This window comes from Antennarius striatus, chromosome 21 (genome assembly GCF_040054535.1).
Source record: "Antennarius striatus isolate MH-2024 chromosome 21, ASM4005453v1, whole genome shotgun sequence".
In the NCBI taxonomy this organism is placed as follows: Eukaryota; Metazoa; Chordata; class Actinopteri; order Lophiiformes; family Antennariidae; genus Antennarius; species Antennarius striatus.
In genome coordinates, this window is record NC_090796.1 from 8,052,370 (window position 1) to 8,070,278 (window position 17,909).

The 17,909-nt window shown below is 40.3% G+C and overlaps 2 protein-coding genes across 6 annotated transcripts; one reads left to right on the forward strand and one right to left on the reverse strand.

The window, feature by feature from the left end:
- Nucleotides 1-1,080: 1,080 nt before the first annotated feature.
- On the reverse strand, nucleotides 1,081-6,960 carry fam234a (family with sequence similarity 234 member A). 2 transcript variants are annotated; one of them, XR_011034014.1, is made up of 13 exons: nucleotides 6,812-6,960; nucleotides 5,632-5,933; nucleotides 5,443-5,550; nucleotides 5,153-5,335; nucleotides 4,425-4,549; nucleotides 4,087-4,219; nucleotides 3,517-3,649; nucleotides 3,263-3,406; nucleotides 3,072-3,153; nucleotides 2,815-2,967; nucleotides 2,629-2,731; nucleotides 1,659-2,501; nucleotides 1,081-1,620 (listed from the first exon to the last, which is right to left on the reverse strand). XR_011034014.1 is itself a non-coding variant. In XM_068304834.1 (12 exons), exons 2-12 carry the CDS (start codon nucleotides 5,900-5,902, stop codon nucleotides 2,290-2,292), a joined length of 1,647 nt encoding a protein of 548 aa, XP_068160935.1. In that variant the 5' UTR covers nucleotides 5,903-5,933; nucleotides 6,812-6,960; the 3' UTR covers nucleotides 1,081-2,289. The 2 variants fall into 2 exon arrangements, 1 of the variants encoding a protein (XP_068160935.1); XM_068304834.1 differs by having other exon boundaries at nucleotides 1,081-2,501.
- A 1,473-nt stretch (nucleotides 6,961-8,433) lies between these two features.
- On the forward strand, nucleotides 8,434-17,850 carry luc7l (LUC7-like (S. cerevisiae)). 4 transcript variants are annotated; one of them, XM_068304944.1, is made up of 12 exons: nucleotides 8,499-8,635; nucleotides 9,870-9,940; nucleotides 10,243-10,350; nucleotides 11,027-11,121; nucleotides 13,923-14,021; nucleotides 14,512-14,622; nucleotides 14,747-14,890; nucleotides 14,976-15,152; nucleotides 15,327-15,415; nucleotides 16,193-16,222; nucleotides 16,329-16,490; nucleotides 16,774-17,850. In XM_068304944.1, exons 3-12 carry the CDS (start codon nucleotides 10,317-10,319, stop codon nucleotides 16,892-16,894), a joined length of 1,062 nt encoding a protein of 353 aa, XP_068161045.1. In that variant the 5' UTR covers nucleotides 8,499-8,635; nucleotides 9,870-9,940; nucleotides 10,243-10,316; the 3' UTR covers nucleotides 16,895-17,850. The 4 variants fall into 4 exon arrangements, with proteins under 4 accessions (XP_068161044.1, XP_068161045.1, XP_068161047.1 ...); XM_068304946.1 differs by lacking the exon at nucleotides 10,243-10,350; XM_068304943.1 differs by lacking the exons at nucleotides 9,870-9,940; nucleotides 10,243-10,350 and having other exon boundaries at nucleotides 8,434-8,635.
- Nucleotides 17,851-17,909: the final 59 nt, after the last annotated feature.

A 17,909-nucleotide genomic window follows, 5' to 3' on the forward strand; every position in this document is an offset into this window, starting at 1 on the left:
TTTCTGCTCCACATCATCGGTAATGACATTTGTGACAAGAGCAGATGATGCGTAACAGTGGTCCACTTTAATCACACTTTTCAGATGGGATGGTGACCCCGCATCGTGGAGTTGGCGCGTCTCAGATCCTTGTAGCTCTGGGTGACCTTTCCTCCTTGTTTAATGATGCCGTTATTTCCATGATGCGAACGATTTTCCATTTACTAAACTTATACAAGATGGGGGGGGGGGTCCCACCGGCAGCTGTGCGGTGTGGCGACTAAGCAGCGCGCTGGAATTTCATATACTGTACGTACAGCCCAGTGATACGTGACTCTCATCATTTCAGTCATGGACAGTGGAGCGCGCCATTGCGCATGACTACTTGTTACTGTACAAAATAAGGTTTGAACCAGGATTTTTTTTGCCAGTTTCGTTCCGAACACAGTATTATAACGTTTACGATTTTACGTTCCACCCAAGAATTGACCTACATGAACCGGTTAGGGCAAAAAATACAGTCCGAACCGGACAACTGTATATTTTTAGGTAACATCAAAGTTTCAAAACTTTGAGTCCTGGGAACTGCTTTGAAAATGGCTGTAGCCAATGAGTTAATGCCTAAATCTAACATTTTTTTAAAAAGATTGACAGACTACAATGTTCACTCATTATGAATATAATCCAGAAGTTACTATTATTTTGAAATAACCGATTCTGTTCCAGAACATTAAAAAAAAAAGTTTCGTTTTCGTTCAGCGAACCGGTTCAGAGCCCTAGACATTGGTTTATTTCAACACAAGTGAGCTGCAGAGATGTTTTTATGGTAGTGATTACAATATTTTTTGTGCTCATCAATATTATTTTATAAATTTTAGATAACAGGAAAGTATACAATGGGTATATGGTTTGAGATGATTATACTGTATTGTAAATTAAATTTGTAAGATAGATGTACTGCTTTGTTTTGTCTGCTTTGTGATACAGTACTTGAGATCGGCCAAATCAGTGTAACAAACTTATTGAACCCACAGGCAAAAAGATTCTCAGCTGTCACATGTATTTTCAACATTGACTGCATTGTTTCAATAATACAGAATTGAATCAAAAGATTTGTGTTAGAATTGTTTAATAGTGTTCAATTTAAAATTGTTCAAATCAGAAACTTAAACCAGCTTAAACAAAGGCACAGCCCACAGGTCAAAACTCTAATATACAGCAAAAAAAAATTTTTTTTCCAAAAATGGCTCCATAAAAGGAGTCGTAAACTCCTCTGAAATAACTCAGTATCACCGAACAGAGAACCTTCGAGACCCAGCAAAGAGGGTCTCGAAAATTTCGTCAGTGTTGATTGAAGAGCATCACTGGTTACAGCATTTTGGATTTATAGGTGAGGGACCCATGTTTTTCTTAATACTCACCAATATCTTAAAGAAAACATGTAACAAACTCTATACCCCGTTGAATATCTACACCGTAGAATCAGTTCTACTGTACAGTCTGAGGAAATGTACCAAGACAAGGTCTGACGTTCCTTTAATCCTACTACCATTTGAAACCGTCAGAGTTCGTGTTGTTCTGGTGTGATGGGGTGTGGCAGGAGGCGGGATCTAACTTTTAGGCGGAGCCTCATCTCCACACCTGTGCCTCATCTCCACACCTGTGCCTCATCGCCACACCTGTGCCTGATCAGGCGGATTAAGCTGAGTCTTACTAAACTGGCTTCTCCTTTGGTTTAGTGCCAGTTTGTTTTCTTCCCTCCACAGCTTGAAGTTACTTGGACTTTTGGAGGTTTTTTGGATTTTGCTTTTTTTCTCTGATTAAACCATGACTGAAAACTTCTCCACTGGTTTTCTGCATATGGGTCCTAACCGTACATCACACAACAGTAACAAAAGAATTACCCCTGTTGGGGCATGTGAGTGTGGCGTTTAAAGCCCAGTGTGAGACAAATCTGCATAGATTTAAATAAGAAATATCCACTGCAATTAAAAAGAGCATTTCATTGATTCAAAGTGCTAAACAAAATACAGTAAACTAGGCACTCTTTCTGGTTTTATCAGCAGGATAAGAGCAATTTGTGTTAGGTGATTGTCAGGGAATAGTAGCTCTTTGGACACTAGTCTGTGTCAAGTCTGAAAACAGATGAATAGTTTTTCCCCTGGAAGTTAAAGGAAGAACCCTGTGAAATAAAATTGGCTCTAAACACTGGATTATTTTGGTTGTCAGCAGTCTGACGTACAGCTATGGTGACTAGTATTTCGAATTCAAACAGCAACAAAACAAATTAGCATCGAAGCTGTAGTCCTTCTACCAATCACTGAAGCGGAGTCTGCTGAAGACCTCTTTGATGTCCTCGTTGGTCTCTGAAGTTCCGCCAGTTCCGATACGCCGTACGTTGCTCTCAGGAATGTCCTGCTTCAGTTTTCGCTTGCTAAGGACCACGGTACCTTCAGCACCTTCTGTTTCAGGGCCCGTCAGCAGGATGAAGGCGGCATGGCGTCCGCGCTCCATCAACGTAGCTAAGATAAAAACACACACAGATCAAACAAAGAGTTGTGTTTTTACCCTTCCCTCCAACCTCCCACTCATGTGACGTCGCTGATGAACAACTTTTGGGAGAGCAAGGAATTAAAAAGAAAAAGACACCTTTAAATGTTACGATGTGGTCGAGGGAACTGGTTGACTCAAGTAGAACGTTGGAGTAGAGAGGATGCAGCATGTAAGTACATCTGTCGCTGATCATCGGTACCTGTGTGGAAACATTTTACTTCAATTAGCATATTGACGGGAAATCTGTTGGGATGCAACTTTAGTAAAAGGCAGAATACTTACAGATGAGTTGGTCTCTGCGGGCAGTGTACCCCAAAACACAAAAATTGAGAAGGAGTTGGTGGTATGTACAGCGGAAGGTCCTGGTGAATTTTGAGCAGCTAGAAGTTCAACTTCCCACAGCATGTCGCCAGACTTCCCATCAAGAATTACAACCTATGTACGAGGCAGAAGGTAATGCAACTAATGATTCAAATCAATCACCATATGAGAGGTGCTGGCTGAAAGAAAATACGTGTAAGAAGAAATAGATAACCTACCCTCTTTCTGTAGTTCCCAATGTCCTCCTCAACCACAATATCAAGTACATCATCTTTGTTAAAGTGGCCGAAGGACGGCTCCCTGAATGATAAGAGAAAGGAAAAAAAACGGTTGGTAGCTGTTTTTTTGCCGATCAATTCATATTTTCTGTGACAACTAATTTGCATTTGCAGTAAGGAAGAATAATGACCTGAGAACTGAGCTGGTATTGAAACTCCACACGAGCTGCAATGTTTTTCCATCCACTATTGATGTTTCCGTCTCAGTCACGACTAGCAGGTTGGGTGAATTATCCGTGTGTCCTGCTTTCAGCACGTATCTCAGGGAGTCAGACCTAAAGGAGAAGAAAGAAGCACCGGTAAAGCTATGTGGCTAAAGGCACAACGAGGACTGGCTTAGATGTGAATGTTTGTGATCAAAGTCGTAAGAAACAGGTTCATCTACTTGTAGATGGGCACGAAGCCAGTTGTGGGACTAGCATTCTTCTCCCAGTGTTTGTCCTTCTTGAGGACTGATTCCATCCCTGGTTTAGCCTTGGCAGCAATTCTCCAGAGTGCCACTCCATACAAACCGTTTTCTGCACGTAAATTCAAGATCATTCACTGTTGTCATCAAAAGGAGAGTGCATTTAAGAGTAAACATCTGCGTGCAGAACATCTGGACATGCAGAGACACATTCTCATAATAGGTGTGCCTCCGTAAGTTGAATGTATGTTAAAAGTGTAAATAGACCTGTGATATTCTGTTTTTGCCAGTTTTTAACCAAGAAAGACAACTGACAAAAATGGTAAACGGCATGATTACAGTTTTAAGTCAAGCCCTTGATGCACATTTACACCTTTTTGACTTCTCTGGAATTTAATTTCTTTTTCTTAATACTGAAAAGAGACCCTGTAGTTTCTGACACTTCTTAGCGGCTGTTAGTGGAACACCCCATTTGAAAATAATTACGCTACCTAACTGCAGATGGGCAGTAAAAATTGGGGAAAGCCACAGCTGATTTTAGATACAAACCTTTTTGCAGGAGAACGTAGTGAGATCCTTCTGAAGTGTGATGAAGAAGATGATTGGTTGTCTCTATGGAATCAAGAACCACTGTAGAACCAATCTGAACACCCGACTCCCCTGAAATGAATATCAGCTGTGTCTGTAGATAAGACAGCAGACATTGCAATAAGATGATTTTGATCTTTAAGAGCTTTCTACTAGCATATGAGTTCATTAAAAGGCATAGTGATGGCATATTTCAAATATGTTTCAGCAGATTATACAGGGTAAAATTTCAAAAGCACAATGCGACTGCATGCTTATCCTGTAGGAAATGAGCAGAGGAAACTAGTACTGATCTTTACCTGTGTGTTGTCAGACGCCACCAGAACCAAATCATTGACGTTATCTTCATTCAGATCCGGAACGCTAAGAACAGGCACACTGCCTTGTAGTCCAGAGGGCCGAGCCTGCTGCCATCTGACATCACCTGTATTCATGTAATTTGTTTAGTTTATGACATTTTATCACTAAAACAGTTCTGACCAGAGTGACTGGTCATTTCTGACCATGGAACCTTAAGTTTAATAAACTCATGTAGGGTCCAGGCACACCTGCTAATTTTTTTTCCTAAGCTTTCAACTGCATCTCAGAAATTATCAGTACTGAAACTTTGCATAGACAGAATAAATAAATCATGAACAAAATGTGTTTTAATGTTCACAATGCTTAAAATCGTTATTCAAACTTAAATTGACCAAATCCAACCTCTTGACACTGCAATGACTGCTCATAATATCAAAGCAATTTGGAATGCACTACAATCATACAAACTCTAAACATTTACAGATTAATAATTTCATGTCTAAATAATAATTTTTAAAAAGTTAATGCATCCAGCAACTCAGTATTTTGTGTTGTTTTTGTTTGGGGTTTTTGAGATAGAAATGACTGGTACCCAATGTTTAAACCAAAAAGATAGTGTTGGTAGAATGATTAAATTGACATTTAAAAGTTGTACAGAAATACTGATTTTGAAACTGTGATGTAACATTTTATATGTGATGCAGAGAAAATGTAATATGACACAAACCAGTGTAATTATCAATGGTTGTGAGTTGATCAGAATGGGACACCAGACAGTCCCAGTTTCTGCTTGCTCCTTTGTTCAATCCACACTGGGCCCAGTGATACTCAGAACTCAGAGGAAGCTTCCACATGGTTGTCCCATCTGTCCCATCGACTGCTAACACAAACACGCATGGTGATGATAGTCCTGTAAAAAACAAGAACAGAATGTCTGAATTACAACAACCAAGTATATTACAGAGCCACCATAAATGATAAGACCAAGTCAACACTTGTTTCCAAACATTGTCATACCTGCAGCAGAACATGTATTGTTCTGAATGCCCTGTGTTTTGAGGACAAACATGATATCATTCACCTTGTCCCTGCTTGTATCTTCAACAGCTAAAAAATCATATGTTGCTGTGATGAGCAAAAGAAAACAATGGTTACTCTGGCATTCGAAACACCACCAAGCAATGAGAAGTACACAAATGTACACACCTGCATCTGGGAAACTCCTGTTCCAGGAAACCTGGTACTGTGGTCTGACAGGACAGGGGATGATGAAGGAGAAGGCAAATACTATGGTGAGGCACAGGAACAAGGAGAAGAAGAATATGGCGGTTCGCCAGTGGGTTAGATTAGCAAAACCCAACGCTTCCTTGCAGCTCTTCTTTCTCAGCTTTGTTGATGACTGTGGTAGTCCTGTCTCAGTCCCATCCTCTCCCCTCTTCAGATGATCACTCTCTGTGACGTTGTCTGTTGTCTCCATTGGCACCTCAAAGCATTACCACCTCACGTCTCTGTGTGACGGGAAAATTACATTATTTTTTACTCTTTTTTTAAAATTTTATATTGTATACTTGATTCATCCCCAAAGGGAATTTGGTGGCAAACTCTAGTTAATCATATCACATGCATATATTTTAGTGTGTACAGGCACTGAACACACACACACACACACACACACACACACACACACACACACACACACACACACACACACGCACACGAGGCCTGTATGCATGCAGTGGGCGGTAAATAGTGGACAGGTCCTTCTTGGTGAGCCCAAATAAGCAACTTGTAGGGGGGGACACCTTGCTCAATGGCGCCTCGGCAGTGCTTCGGAGGTGAGCTGACACCTCCCACAGCTCTGGGAGTTTTTTTGGGGCGGGAGCGGGAATCGAACCACTGATTATAGCAAAACCTGCACTAAGTACAATGCTGGTTAAAGACTCTGAAGTCTTCCATCCTGACATTCATATTGATTTTCAATCTGCGCCGCTGTGAAATGACAGAGAAACCAACAATAATGACACCAAACTTGCTGACATTCACAGATTTAGAACATAAAAACTAAAGGCACCACTGTGTACAATCTAGCTAGTTCTGCTGTATCAACCTTTGTCAATCCAAACCTATTCAGTCGTGTCAGCAGTCAGTCCAGAGATTTCGCAGCACAAAAAACAACTAAAAATATAATGAAATCATTAGCACCAGACCTGTACATCCTGTTTTTTGTTTGTTTGTTTTTGGTTCCCCATGCGAAGGCTACCTATCCAAATGTGTGTAAAATGGTAAGAGCAGCGCGTCTACTAAAATGAGAACGGGAAGCTGTCACAAACGTCCCGTCACGTGAAGTTCCAGAAAAAAGTATACAGAATATCGCGAAGTTACATACTTTACTGTCCACTGCTATATCAGATGGCGACTCGATGGGTGGAGGACCTGAAAGACAAACGTAAGTGCCCGTCAACTGGAGCGATAGGTAAACAATTCCCGGGACACCTCCTAGCTCGTCTTCCTTTTCTTCTTCGTGTATTTTGACGGTTGGCCTGCAGCTGTTTGGATGCAACAGCGCCACCATCTGCTCCGGAGTAGATTTTTTTGTGTAAAATCTGACGTAATAAAAACTGGTTACTTTTACATGAGGATTATTATTAGTATTAATAATATTTTTGTAAATTTTCTTCTCCTTTCGGCCTTTCCCTCCAGGGGTCGCCACAGCGAATCAGTTGCCTCCATCTAACCCTGTCTCCTGCATCCTCTTCTCTCACACCAACTACCTTCATGTCCTCTTTCACTACATCCATAAACCTCCTCTTTGGTCGACCTCTAGGCCTCCTGCATGGCAGTTCAAAACTCAGTATCCTTCTACCAATATATTCTCCGTCTCTCCTCTCTGACTTTATCTCCAAAATCTCTAACATGTGCTGTCCCTCTGATGTACTCGTTCCTGATCCTATCCTTCCTGGTCACTCCCAGAGAGAACCTCAGCTTCTTCATCTCTGCTACCTCCAGCTGTCAACATCGCTGGTCTCACCACAGTTTTGTACACCTTTCCTTTCATTTTAGCTGAAACTCTTCTATCACACATCACACCTGACACTTTCCTCCACCCGTTCCATCCTGCCTGGACACGCTTCTTCACCTCTTTTCCACACTCTCCATTGCTCTGGACTGTTGACCCTAAGTACTTAAAATCCTCCACCTTCTTGATCTCTTCTCTCTGTAACCTCACTCTTCCACTTGGGTCCCTCTCATTCACACACAGGCACTCTGTCTTACTGCGACTAACCTTCATTCCTCTCCTTTCCAGGACAAACCTTCACGTCTCTAGCTTCTCCTCCACCTGTTCCCTTCTCTCACTACATATCACAATGTCATCTGCAAACATAGTCCATGGAGATTCCTGTCTAACCTCGTCTGTCAGCCTGTCCATCACCATAGCGAACAAGAAGGGGCTCAGAGCTGATCCCTGATGCAGTCCCACCTCCACCTTGAACTCCTCTGTCACACCTACACACACCTCACCACTGTCTTACAGTCCTCATACATGTCCTGCGCCGCTCTAACATACTGTTCTGCCACTCCAGACCTCCTTATACAATACCACAGTTTCTCTCTGGGCACCCTGTCATAAGCTCTCCAGATCTACAAAAACACAATGCAGCTCCCTCTGGTCTTCTCTAACAACATCCTCAAAGCAAATACTACCTCTGTAGTACTCTTTTTTTTTTTGCAAGAAACCATACTGCATAATACATCCATAATTTTTCAGATACACATGACCCCCCATTATGTCACTGACATGGATTGGTACCCTATTCCTCGTAAGGCTAAATATCAATCGTGATAAGGAATTAGAGTGGCTGAAAGCGCGGCGAGGTTACAACATATCCGGTTTGTGTTTCCAACGCCCCGACCATTAACACAGTTCTACGTTACGATTGGTTCGTTTGATATAGTAAGCCCTCCCATGAGTCACAAGCAGTTTGGCTACGTCACTTCCGTCAGACGAAACGGAAACTGGATCTTTCACGAAATAGAGGAATCGGCGAGAGGCGATGCTTGGACAAATAAATAATCAAATATCCTAGAACAATATTGAAGAACGTTTTCAGTTGGTTAATTTTTAGTGCTATCGACCGGAGAGACTCAATAATGTCTGCCCAAGCCCAAATGAGAGCTTTGCTCGACCAGCTAATGGGAACGGCGAGGGATGGTGAGTTGCTGTAGCATGCTAGCTAGTAGCTAGCCAAGATGGAGCCACTGCTGAGGCTGTGCTGTGTTGGTGTGTGATGGGCAGACCTGCATGAATGGATTTAGCGTTACTGCAGAGGGCTGCGTAAAATACGTTTCGAAAAAGTGACAAGTTGCTTTTGCCGATTAACAATTCGATTTAATGTTTGTATCCATCTTGGCTCCAACCGCCCCAGAGAAACCACGTTTTGATTTCGATTTGATTTCGGAATTATACTTAGCTTCAGAAGCTACTGTGAAGTTCCGGAACTGCTTTGAGCGGTATTTAAAACATAATCCTGTTAATGATCCAATTGAAATATTGTGTTTGTTTTTTTTAAACTAAGTCGTTTTATAGAGAATTTCCTCTCACAGAAGTATTCGCGATTGATATCACGACGGTTTTCCTCATATTACGTTTCTCGGTCGTTACTAAGATGGAGGTTTTATGTGGCGTCATGTACCATGTCCATAAACTGTTTAATAAACACATTTCCTGCTAAGGCCTAGATGCCTCGGTATGTCATTGCAAATGTATACTTTTAATACCAGTAACAATTACTTATTTTACTTAAGTAAAAGTTTTATTCATTTTGCGTTGTTTTCGTCATTGTCACAAGTTCAGTGAGCCTTATAAGCAACATAAAGTTAGTTGAAAAATAAAACTGTTCATGATCTCAATCATGTATTGGATTTGAAATTTAGCAGATACATTTCAATGAGGAATTACTATTATTGCTATTATTACTCACTTCTGTCATTAATAATGACATGAAGTACAGAAAAAGACTAGTGTTTTTAATAGTGACTGTAGTTTGTAACAAGGACATATTTTGTAAGTGAACATGTTAAATTAAACTATACTAAAATAGAGTAGTTTTCTGAAAACACAATTGTATGGATTTAGTTTCCAGCTTTTTGGATACAAACATTAAAAGGTAAATCAGCTGTCAAATTGGATTCTAATGAGCAGAACATGACATATTATTGCATCCCTGCCGTTTTAAAAATGAGAGGCTCAGCTTAACAGTTGATTGAATAATACTGCAGCCCCATGGATTTTCTTTTGTCCAGTTGATAATTCAACCTGTACAATCAGAGTGAATTTGTGTTGTGAGTTTGTGGGTGTATGTGTGATGAGATTGATATTAAATTCTTCCCATAAATTTGTTGCATACAAACTGAACAATTGTGGCCCCTTTATTTTATTCATTAAGGTTCAGTGTATCTTTGCCAGCCTACATCAATCTGCAAAGGAGTTGCAGAAAAGCCTCATGTTCATCGAGCCGTGAGTCACACATAATTTTTAAAGCTGTTATGATGAATATCCAAACAATTTGTTTGCATTCCGGAAGTTAATGAAGCTTTTTTTGTAAAAACAAATGGGTATATCTTCAGTGGAAGTAGAATTACAATTTGGAGTAGTGTTATGCAGCTTGAGCTAAGGCGTCTGGTCGCGCTGAATCCAAAGGAGCAGTTTTCCATTAGACGTCTGTTTTCAGAAGACATTTTTATCAGTCATCCAAACAACAGCTTTGCACACATAATTTACAATCTGACTTGTGTATGACTCCCAACTTCTTACTACAGGTATGGGCAAGAAAACTGTTCCCATTTATACTTTTCTACAGCGGGTTTAAAATTCTGCTGCTGAGGTCTTGAAGATGCAGAAGGGTACAGTATGTGGTGCAGATCGCAGTGTGTATAAACAATTTTTTTTCTTTTGTATTTTTGTCATGAATTTCTTTTTCGATGTTTTGTATTTGTAAAAGGCTTGGCTGGAACATTTGTCTGAAAAGCTTACTTTTTTATCCCAATCATTAGACTTTCCTTCTTATGCAGCTGTATTGAAGTGTAATGTACACCTTGAATTTGTGTGAACAGAGCAACATTTAATTTTGCTAACAGCAAGACTAAAGATTTTCACCAGTATTGTGCCCCCATATGCTTAGTCCATATTTATCACCTGGACAGTGAGCCTTGTTTCTAGTAAACTGATGTTATTTATAATTGAGGCTTGAGTAAGGTAAGCACCAAGAATACAAGTACTGTACATACTTGTATGCACACATGTATGACTTACTTCAGGTGACACACAAATAGATAATAAACTTACTTTAACAGAAGCACTATTACACTATCACTGGTAAAGTCTTTAAACCAATGATGACTACGTGCAACCTTGACAATCAGAACTGTAAGAATTGGCTCTCACTCATGTAAGTGGGCACAATGAGCTCAAATGCATCTGTAATGACACATTTGCCAAATGAAGTATATTTCCAGAAATATACTTATTGAAGCACTGGATGCCTCGTCCCTATTAGCAAGTATGTGAGGTCTTTCTGACTGCTTGTTTTTTGGACTGTTTCAGGGGACGAGACGCGACAGAGGGTCAAGTTCACTGATGAGAGAGTCTGCAAAAGTCACCTTCTAAACTGCTGTCCTCATGACATCCTTTCTGGAACGGTGAGTGACCTTGAAGTTAGGGTCTGACCATCCAAAAATGCTTCTCCTTGCTTACTAACTACATACTGCTAACATTTCAGTATTTGCCCAACGTATAGGACCGATAATAATACTAATAATATCATTGTAGTTCACCTTTGAAGCTTGTTATAGTTTCATGAGTTGTTATTTGCTTTAAATGGAGGACAGTTGACATCCTCGTCAATCCGCTGTGCACACTATGAATTATAAATATTTGCTGTTCATATTTCATAAAAAGTATAAATTAAAGGTCTTTCTTAAATTCTAAGTTGAGTTAAAATATGCATTGTTTTCTACATCTAAATGTTTTATTGATATTTTTTTAAATCTCATTTTTACCATTGTCTGCTCTTAGTTGACTTGGAGCTGTTTAATACAACTTAAAGTTGTATATTTAGTAGAATTTTGTCTTAGCTCAATTAAGGTATGCCAGAAAAATTAACTGCTTTAACGTCTTGAATCATGTTTATTTAAATGTAATGAAAAAGTGCACTGTGGAGAAACAATGCAGTGACGGTTGATGGCAGAATAGAAAACTAAAATTACTAAATAGTCTTGAATCATGTGGAAAATGGCATAATGAAGTGCCGGTATATTTAAACCAGAACTGTGAAATCTGATGGAATCATAAAATCAGCTGAATCTTGTGTTCTTATTTTGAGAATAATAAACATGTTTGCAATACTTTCACATTTGGATAATTGACCATATAATTTCACTAATTAATTTGGTATTTATTCCCTGATCTGATATGACAAAATTTGTGTATTGTAAGAAAGGGAATGAGTTGTTGTTGGGTTTTTTTAATGAAATTTTTTTAAATCAAACCACAAGTGGAGCTTTATGGTCATTACAATGATCATGAAATTATTAAACTTTGTCTGTACTAAGAAACAAACCATCTATTGTGTGACTTGTCTGGTGAGTCAGACAAGTGTCTACAGAGGAGGTGTGACCTGATCCATTTCACACTGTTTCAAACTCAAGCTAAGTGCTACTTCTTCAAAATCTACACCCGATGACAGCTGATCATCAAGGGAAAAATACTTGGTATGTGGTTTCATTTTTACGGGCTGTGGATTATCTCTGGACTTTTTTTACTCACTTTGCCAGAGTTTGCTCAAAGTCGGTTATTGCTGAAGTGTTAGCAATCCAATTTATGGTAAGCTGGATCTATAAGTGTTTAATCATTCATTCATTCATTCATCTTCTAGCGGCTTTTAGCCGCTGTTGCCGGGAGCTGGAGCCTATCCCAGCTGGCTATGGGCGGAAATGTGACGCCAGTGCACTGCTCGTGTTTTAATCAGATGGCTTTTATTAAAGCAACCATTATTCATATATCCTCTGGATAGTGAAGCAGAGGTCCGTTTACTTCAGAAACCCAGGGTTTCCTCTAACTACGCCCTCTTTCACAGTCGTCCACGGCGTTTCATTTCCTTTTCATTGTAATTGGATACATAGACAGCATCCACATTCCCATCAAGGCTCCTCACATAATGAAGCTGATGATGTGAACAGGAAGTCCATTCACAGCATAAATGTGAAGGTATATGTAGATTGACTACTGTTTCAACATGTTAATAACTGCATCATAGATAAACTAACGTCTGTCCAGATCATATATGATGCTGCAGACTACATTTCTGATGTGGAGCAAAGTGTTCTGGGTCGGTTCATGACTCACTGATGTATTATGAGTCTTACCTGAGCAACAGGCTCTAACGTGGTAGGGAGCGTAAAGGTTTGCAATAACTGACTTGTCTCCGTCTTTAAATTCACACTGATGTATCCACTATACATCAGAGGAGACTTTGATAGCTTTTATCTGGACAACAGGGGTTACCCATGGCAACCAAGGCTGCAACCCCTAATACTAAACCAGGCCCCCCCCACAGAACTTCTACTACTGGGCTCATGACCATAGGACTGCTGAAAGCCCGTTTCCAGTGCCTACATCACCTCAGGATGATTCCTAGAATATAATTGTGTTGTTCTTCATACTATTGCCACTACCAGAATAGGACAACACCCTACCCTACAAACTGAAGACCCCAGTGATGACCCCATCCTTCTGACTGCTATCCAAGATGGCAGACAGTGAGAGACATCATCTGCCAGAATCATTTCAAGAGTTTCAGTCAATCACCACAACGGGCAATAAAACATACAATACACATTTCATTTGGCTGATTTTATTTCCTGTTTATACAAAGTATTTGTATCGTTCCGATAGTTAACATGACTTACCTGTGACCATCACCCACCTCTAACGCAGAGCGCTCTTGTCCGTCGTCGTGGTGACTCATTGAATCGGGGCTCCATTGATAATGGCTGATTAGAGTTGTGTCACGCCTGCTAAACTCCGGGTCAACTTATCCTGGGTTGATAAAACTAACCCTGAGCAGCCTTTGTGAAACTGGAAACCCTGGGTTTACAGGCTCAGGGTTTATTAACCCTGCTTCATGAAACCAATCTCTGATCACAGATTGCAGTCTGCTTTACTTGCCAACATGAAAATACTCCCACACATCTGACATTACTCATCTGTCTACTTGTTCCAGTACAGAAATTAATATTACAGTACTGTAATGTTGCTGTAAAGTGATACTGGGTGTGGTGGTGTCCTTCTAAATCATTAGTGTCCATTTAACAGGATCCCAGTAAAATATTTCAAAGATAATGATCATCACCAAATCATGTTTTGTAATTTATCTTTGGTGTCATCTGCTCATGTTGGAGTTGAAACATTTACATCGTGTCTGCTTGTGTTTTGATGACAGCGCATGGACCTGGGAGAGTGCACAAAGATTCACGACCTGGCACTTCGGGCAGATTATGAAATTGCCTCCAAGGAAAGAGATCTGTTCTTTGAACTTGATGTAAGTGATGAATGAGCCGTTTGTGTATGGCGAGGGATGTCAGAATTTTCATAACATCTGCTTCAGTACGATGCTTTGATTGAAGAAGAATTACCTTAAAGCAGGTTTTATGCCTGCCTTCATCAAAACCGATTGTATTTCATTACTAACTTACAACCAAAACATAAAAAAGGGGGGCATAGTGTGAAATACATAATTTACCCTCTAATGATTTTGTAGTTGAGTTCTACAGTAGTGCTTTTCACCAGCACCTGATTCCTGCCTTGAGAAAAAAACACTTTAGCTCATCTAGGACTATAAAAATGTTTTTATCAGGATACTTTGTTCACGAAGTGTTTAGTCTCTGCTGCCATTTTGGAGGTACGTTGTAAACTGTATAAGAAAGAGCACACAGGATTTTATGACAGACACAATTCTATGATGTGTACGTCTACCCATGTATACAAATGTTCTGTATGTGTTTTTGTGTTGCGTTGTGTCATTCCTGAAGGCGGTCGATCACCTGGAGTCCTTCATTGCCGACTGTGACCGTAGGACAGAACTAGCCAAGAAGCGTCTGGCTGAGACCCAAGAAGAGATCAGTGCTGAGGTGGCAGCCAAGGTGAGGTTTTAATTACAGAAAAAAAACCTCATGTATTACTTTTGCCATTTGCCTGGGGTTTTAAAGGTTTTTGCTCTTGCTTTATTTGAAACCACATGTAAATTGTGTTTTCGGTGTGTTACAGGCAGAGAAAGTTCATGAGCTAAATGAGGAAATTGGGAAACTCCTGGCCAAGGCCGAGCAGCTTGGAGCTGAGGGCAATGTTGATGAGGCTCAAAAGGTCTTACAGGAAGTGGAGAAGGTCCGCTCCAGGAAGAAGGATGCAGAGGTGAGGATGGAGTATTTAAAGAGGTTCGTCCTTCGAAAGTCTTGTGGTAAATAATTCTCCTTTCATTACCATTTTCACCCATTAGGAGGAGTATAGAAACTCCATGCCGGCTTCTAGCTTCCAGCAGCAGAAGCTTCGGGTGTGTGAGGTGTGTTCTGCGTACCTGGGTCTTCATGACAATGATCGTCGTTTGGCCGACCATTTTGGTGGGAAGCTTCACTTGGGCTTCATCCAGATCAGAGAGAAATTGGATCAGCTAAAGGTTTGTCTCAACTCATTTCACCATTTACTCAATAAACTCCAAATACAAGTACATCCAGGAGTGGAGTAGGGCTGTCTATGAAAAAACACAGAGAAAAGGAAATGTCTCCTGCTGTTTTAATGTTTGGTGGTGGTCACACCTTTATTAAAAAAAGTATGCTTTCTTCTTCATCAGAAAACTGTGGTTGACAAACAGGAGAAAAGGAACCAGGAGCGCTTGAAGAGACGTGAAGAGAGGGAGAAAGAGGAAAGGATGAAGAAGAGGTGAGGTGTTCTCTTATTATTCTGAGTTTATTTAGTAAACCTGTCTGAAACTTTCTGAAGTTCCTACCACCGCACATTTTACAGAGCAAAATGTTTGACATCAAATTTGACATCAAAATGTAATTAGATCGTCACTCCCAACTGCTCAAAAAGCTGGTGACAGTTGTCTTTAATTGTGCACATGCATTGTGTAGACCAACTCCAAGATGACTTATTTGCCTGCTGAGTAGCAACAGAAGAGAAGTTTGACCAATTGGGGATATTTGACGAGTGTTCAGGTTAAACGCAACACCAGTTCAGTCTTGTCCAGTACCTCTCCTTCTTCTCTTTGTCCGATTCCTCAAGAAATACAGTGCCTTTAACTCAAATCCTTGGCAAAGGTAAAGAAGCTGTGGTGGATGAGGGAAGTCAAAAATGAATTAAGTCTTGCAGGCCTAAAAAATTATGTAGCTTCAAAAACTTCAGCGTAACATGTTACAAAAGAGCTAGTTATGTCACCCCACATGATTATCCCAAATCATACATTTTGGAAGTTATTCAAGCACATTTTTTGTCATCTATCAAGTAGTTTCAGCTTGAAGTGCGCCTTAAGCAATAAAATAATTGTTTGTGATCATGTTAACATCTGCTTACACCAGCATATGAGCATACATACAGTATGCTAATCCTAAGAAATGAATGAAATTTCTTAAAGTTTTGTCACCTTTTTTGTGACATTTGTGAAACTTCCTTGGATGACTTGATGGTATTTCATTATAACATTTCTGCTGTTTATAGGACCAGATCACGGAGCCGGGAGCATAGAAGGTGAGAAAAATGCTCCTTCCATTTAGATTTTAAATCAACCAGTTATCATGAAGAGAAAGTAGTCAGAGATGAACTAAAACTCTTTGTCACCCTCTTTTTTTCCCAGGTCTCGCTCTCGTGACCGCAGAAGGAGACGCTCACGCTCTACATCCCGAGAAAGGCGCCGTTCACGCTCTCGCTCCAGGGACAGGAGGAGGAGACATCGCAGCCGATCCCGCTCCCGCAGCCGAGGACACCGTCACAGCCACGAGCAGAGCTCCAAACACAAGTAAACGCACCGTGGCCCCACAGTTTAATAACCAAGAAACAACTCCAGCATGACTTTGAGTTCTGCCTTTTTGGTGTGGTGTGTGTCTGGTTGCAGTCTCTGACTACCTTGGTTCTTGTTTATTTTTTGGTGTTAGCACAATAGCTATCATAATGTTAATATTATAATTTGAAATAAACTTGCCCATCTCGTAAATTGGCTTGTTAAATATCCACTCTTACTTTCGTCCCTCTGTATGTTCCCACTTGAGTCACTTTCCTGACGTGTTTGTGTTGTTGTCCAGGTCATCCAGGGACAGGGAGCACTCCTCTAGAGATAAATCGCGGGAGCGAGACCGGAGGGACGGCATGAACGGCAGGTCTGACCACCGCCGGGGGGACGACAGGGACATGGGGGACCTCTGAAGACCAAACACCATCAATCACAGCACACGACTTCCTCCTGTCTCTTTCACACATCTGTCCATTTCTGATAGCCTGATGTTATTCACGGTCCTTGCCTTGAACCCTTTTGTTCTCCTTGCCTGCCCCCTTTCTTTGTTTTAACATTTAATCCAGCCGACCCACTCTGTACCTGTAAAATCTGCATTTGTGACTTGGTGGCCGTTTGTATCCAATAAACCAGCTCCTGTTACGAACTACCCTATGATGATTCCAACAGAAAAGATGAAAACATATTGATGGTCTGCTGAACTGAAGTTTAAAATGTACCTGATCTACATTATTTTATTATTATCTGGTATCTTTAAATTCTGTAAATATGTTTTGGACTTCCTGTTAACCATGGCCTAAAAAGCCCCATCCTGTCTTTATTTTTTGTAGTTTTCTTCATGATTACTTTTGTGCTGGTTATCTTCTATCATACAGCTTCAGTGTAGTTCTTCAGTTTGTTCGCCTTTACTTATTTTTCTAAAAACCCAATCAAAGTATAGGAGCCCATTTACAAGTCAAGTTTTTAAAATTATGAGCATTAGCCCCAAGTCTCCTGCTGTTCTCTGTAAACAAGTTACATGTTATTAGTGAAGGGAAGTGATTGATTGACAGTTTGGCCAGTATAAGAACATTCTTATCTTGAAGTGTCATGTTTCTGTCTTGGTTTTGTTTATTTAAAATAGTGACATAAACTTCAGAGTTAGTGTTGGCATGTGAAGATGTTGGTGCAGAAGTGATATTTTGGAATGTCGTTGTTATCTGAAAGTGTACATACCTGTATTAGTCATGCATAAACTTCAAACCCAATTCGGAAACATTTGTAGTTGCAAACAGGTTTTAATGGATGCATTTCTGTTACCTAATGTGTGAAGTCATCTTTTATGTTCTCCTGGAAATCTTTAAAGTCAATTAAAGAAAATTCATTTTAATATTTTTTGGTCTTTTTTTTCCAAGGTGTTGTTTTTCTCATGGTATTTTACACATTTTA

What these genes read in the sequence shown, in the direction of transcription:
- fam234a (XM_068304834.1), bottom strand. Translation starts at nt 5,902, where the DNA reads ATGGAGACAACAGACAACGTCACAGAGAGTGATCATCTGAAGAGGGGA. An exon ending in CAGGAGTTTCCCAGATGCAG is followed by an intron (nt 5,551 to 5,631) that starts GTGTGTACATTT and finishes TGCTCATCACAG; the next exon opens with CAACATATGATTTTTTAGCT. An exon ending in AATACCAGCTCAGTTCTCAG is followed by an intron (nt 3,154 to 3,262) that starts GTCATTATTCTT and finishes CTTATCATTCAG; the next exon opens with GGAGCCGTCCTTCGGCCACT.
- luc7l (XM_068304943.1), top strand. Translation starts at nt 8,575, where the DNA reads ATGTCTGCCCAAGCCCAAATGAGAGCTTTGCTCGACCAGCTAATGGGA. An exon ending in AGAAATTGGATCAGCTAAAG is followed by an intron (nt 15,153 to 15,326) that starts GTTTGTCTCAAC and finishes CTTCTTCATCAG; the next exon opens with AAAACTGTGGTTGACAAACA. An exon ending in GAGCAGAGCTCCAAACACAA is followed by an intron (nt 16,491 to 16,773) that starts GTAAACGCACCG and finishes GTTGTTGTCCAG; the next exon opens with GTCATCCAGGGACAGGGAGC.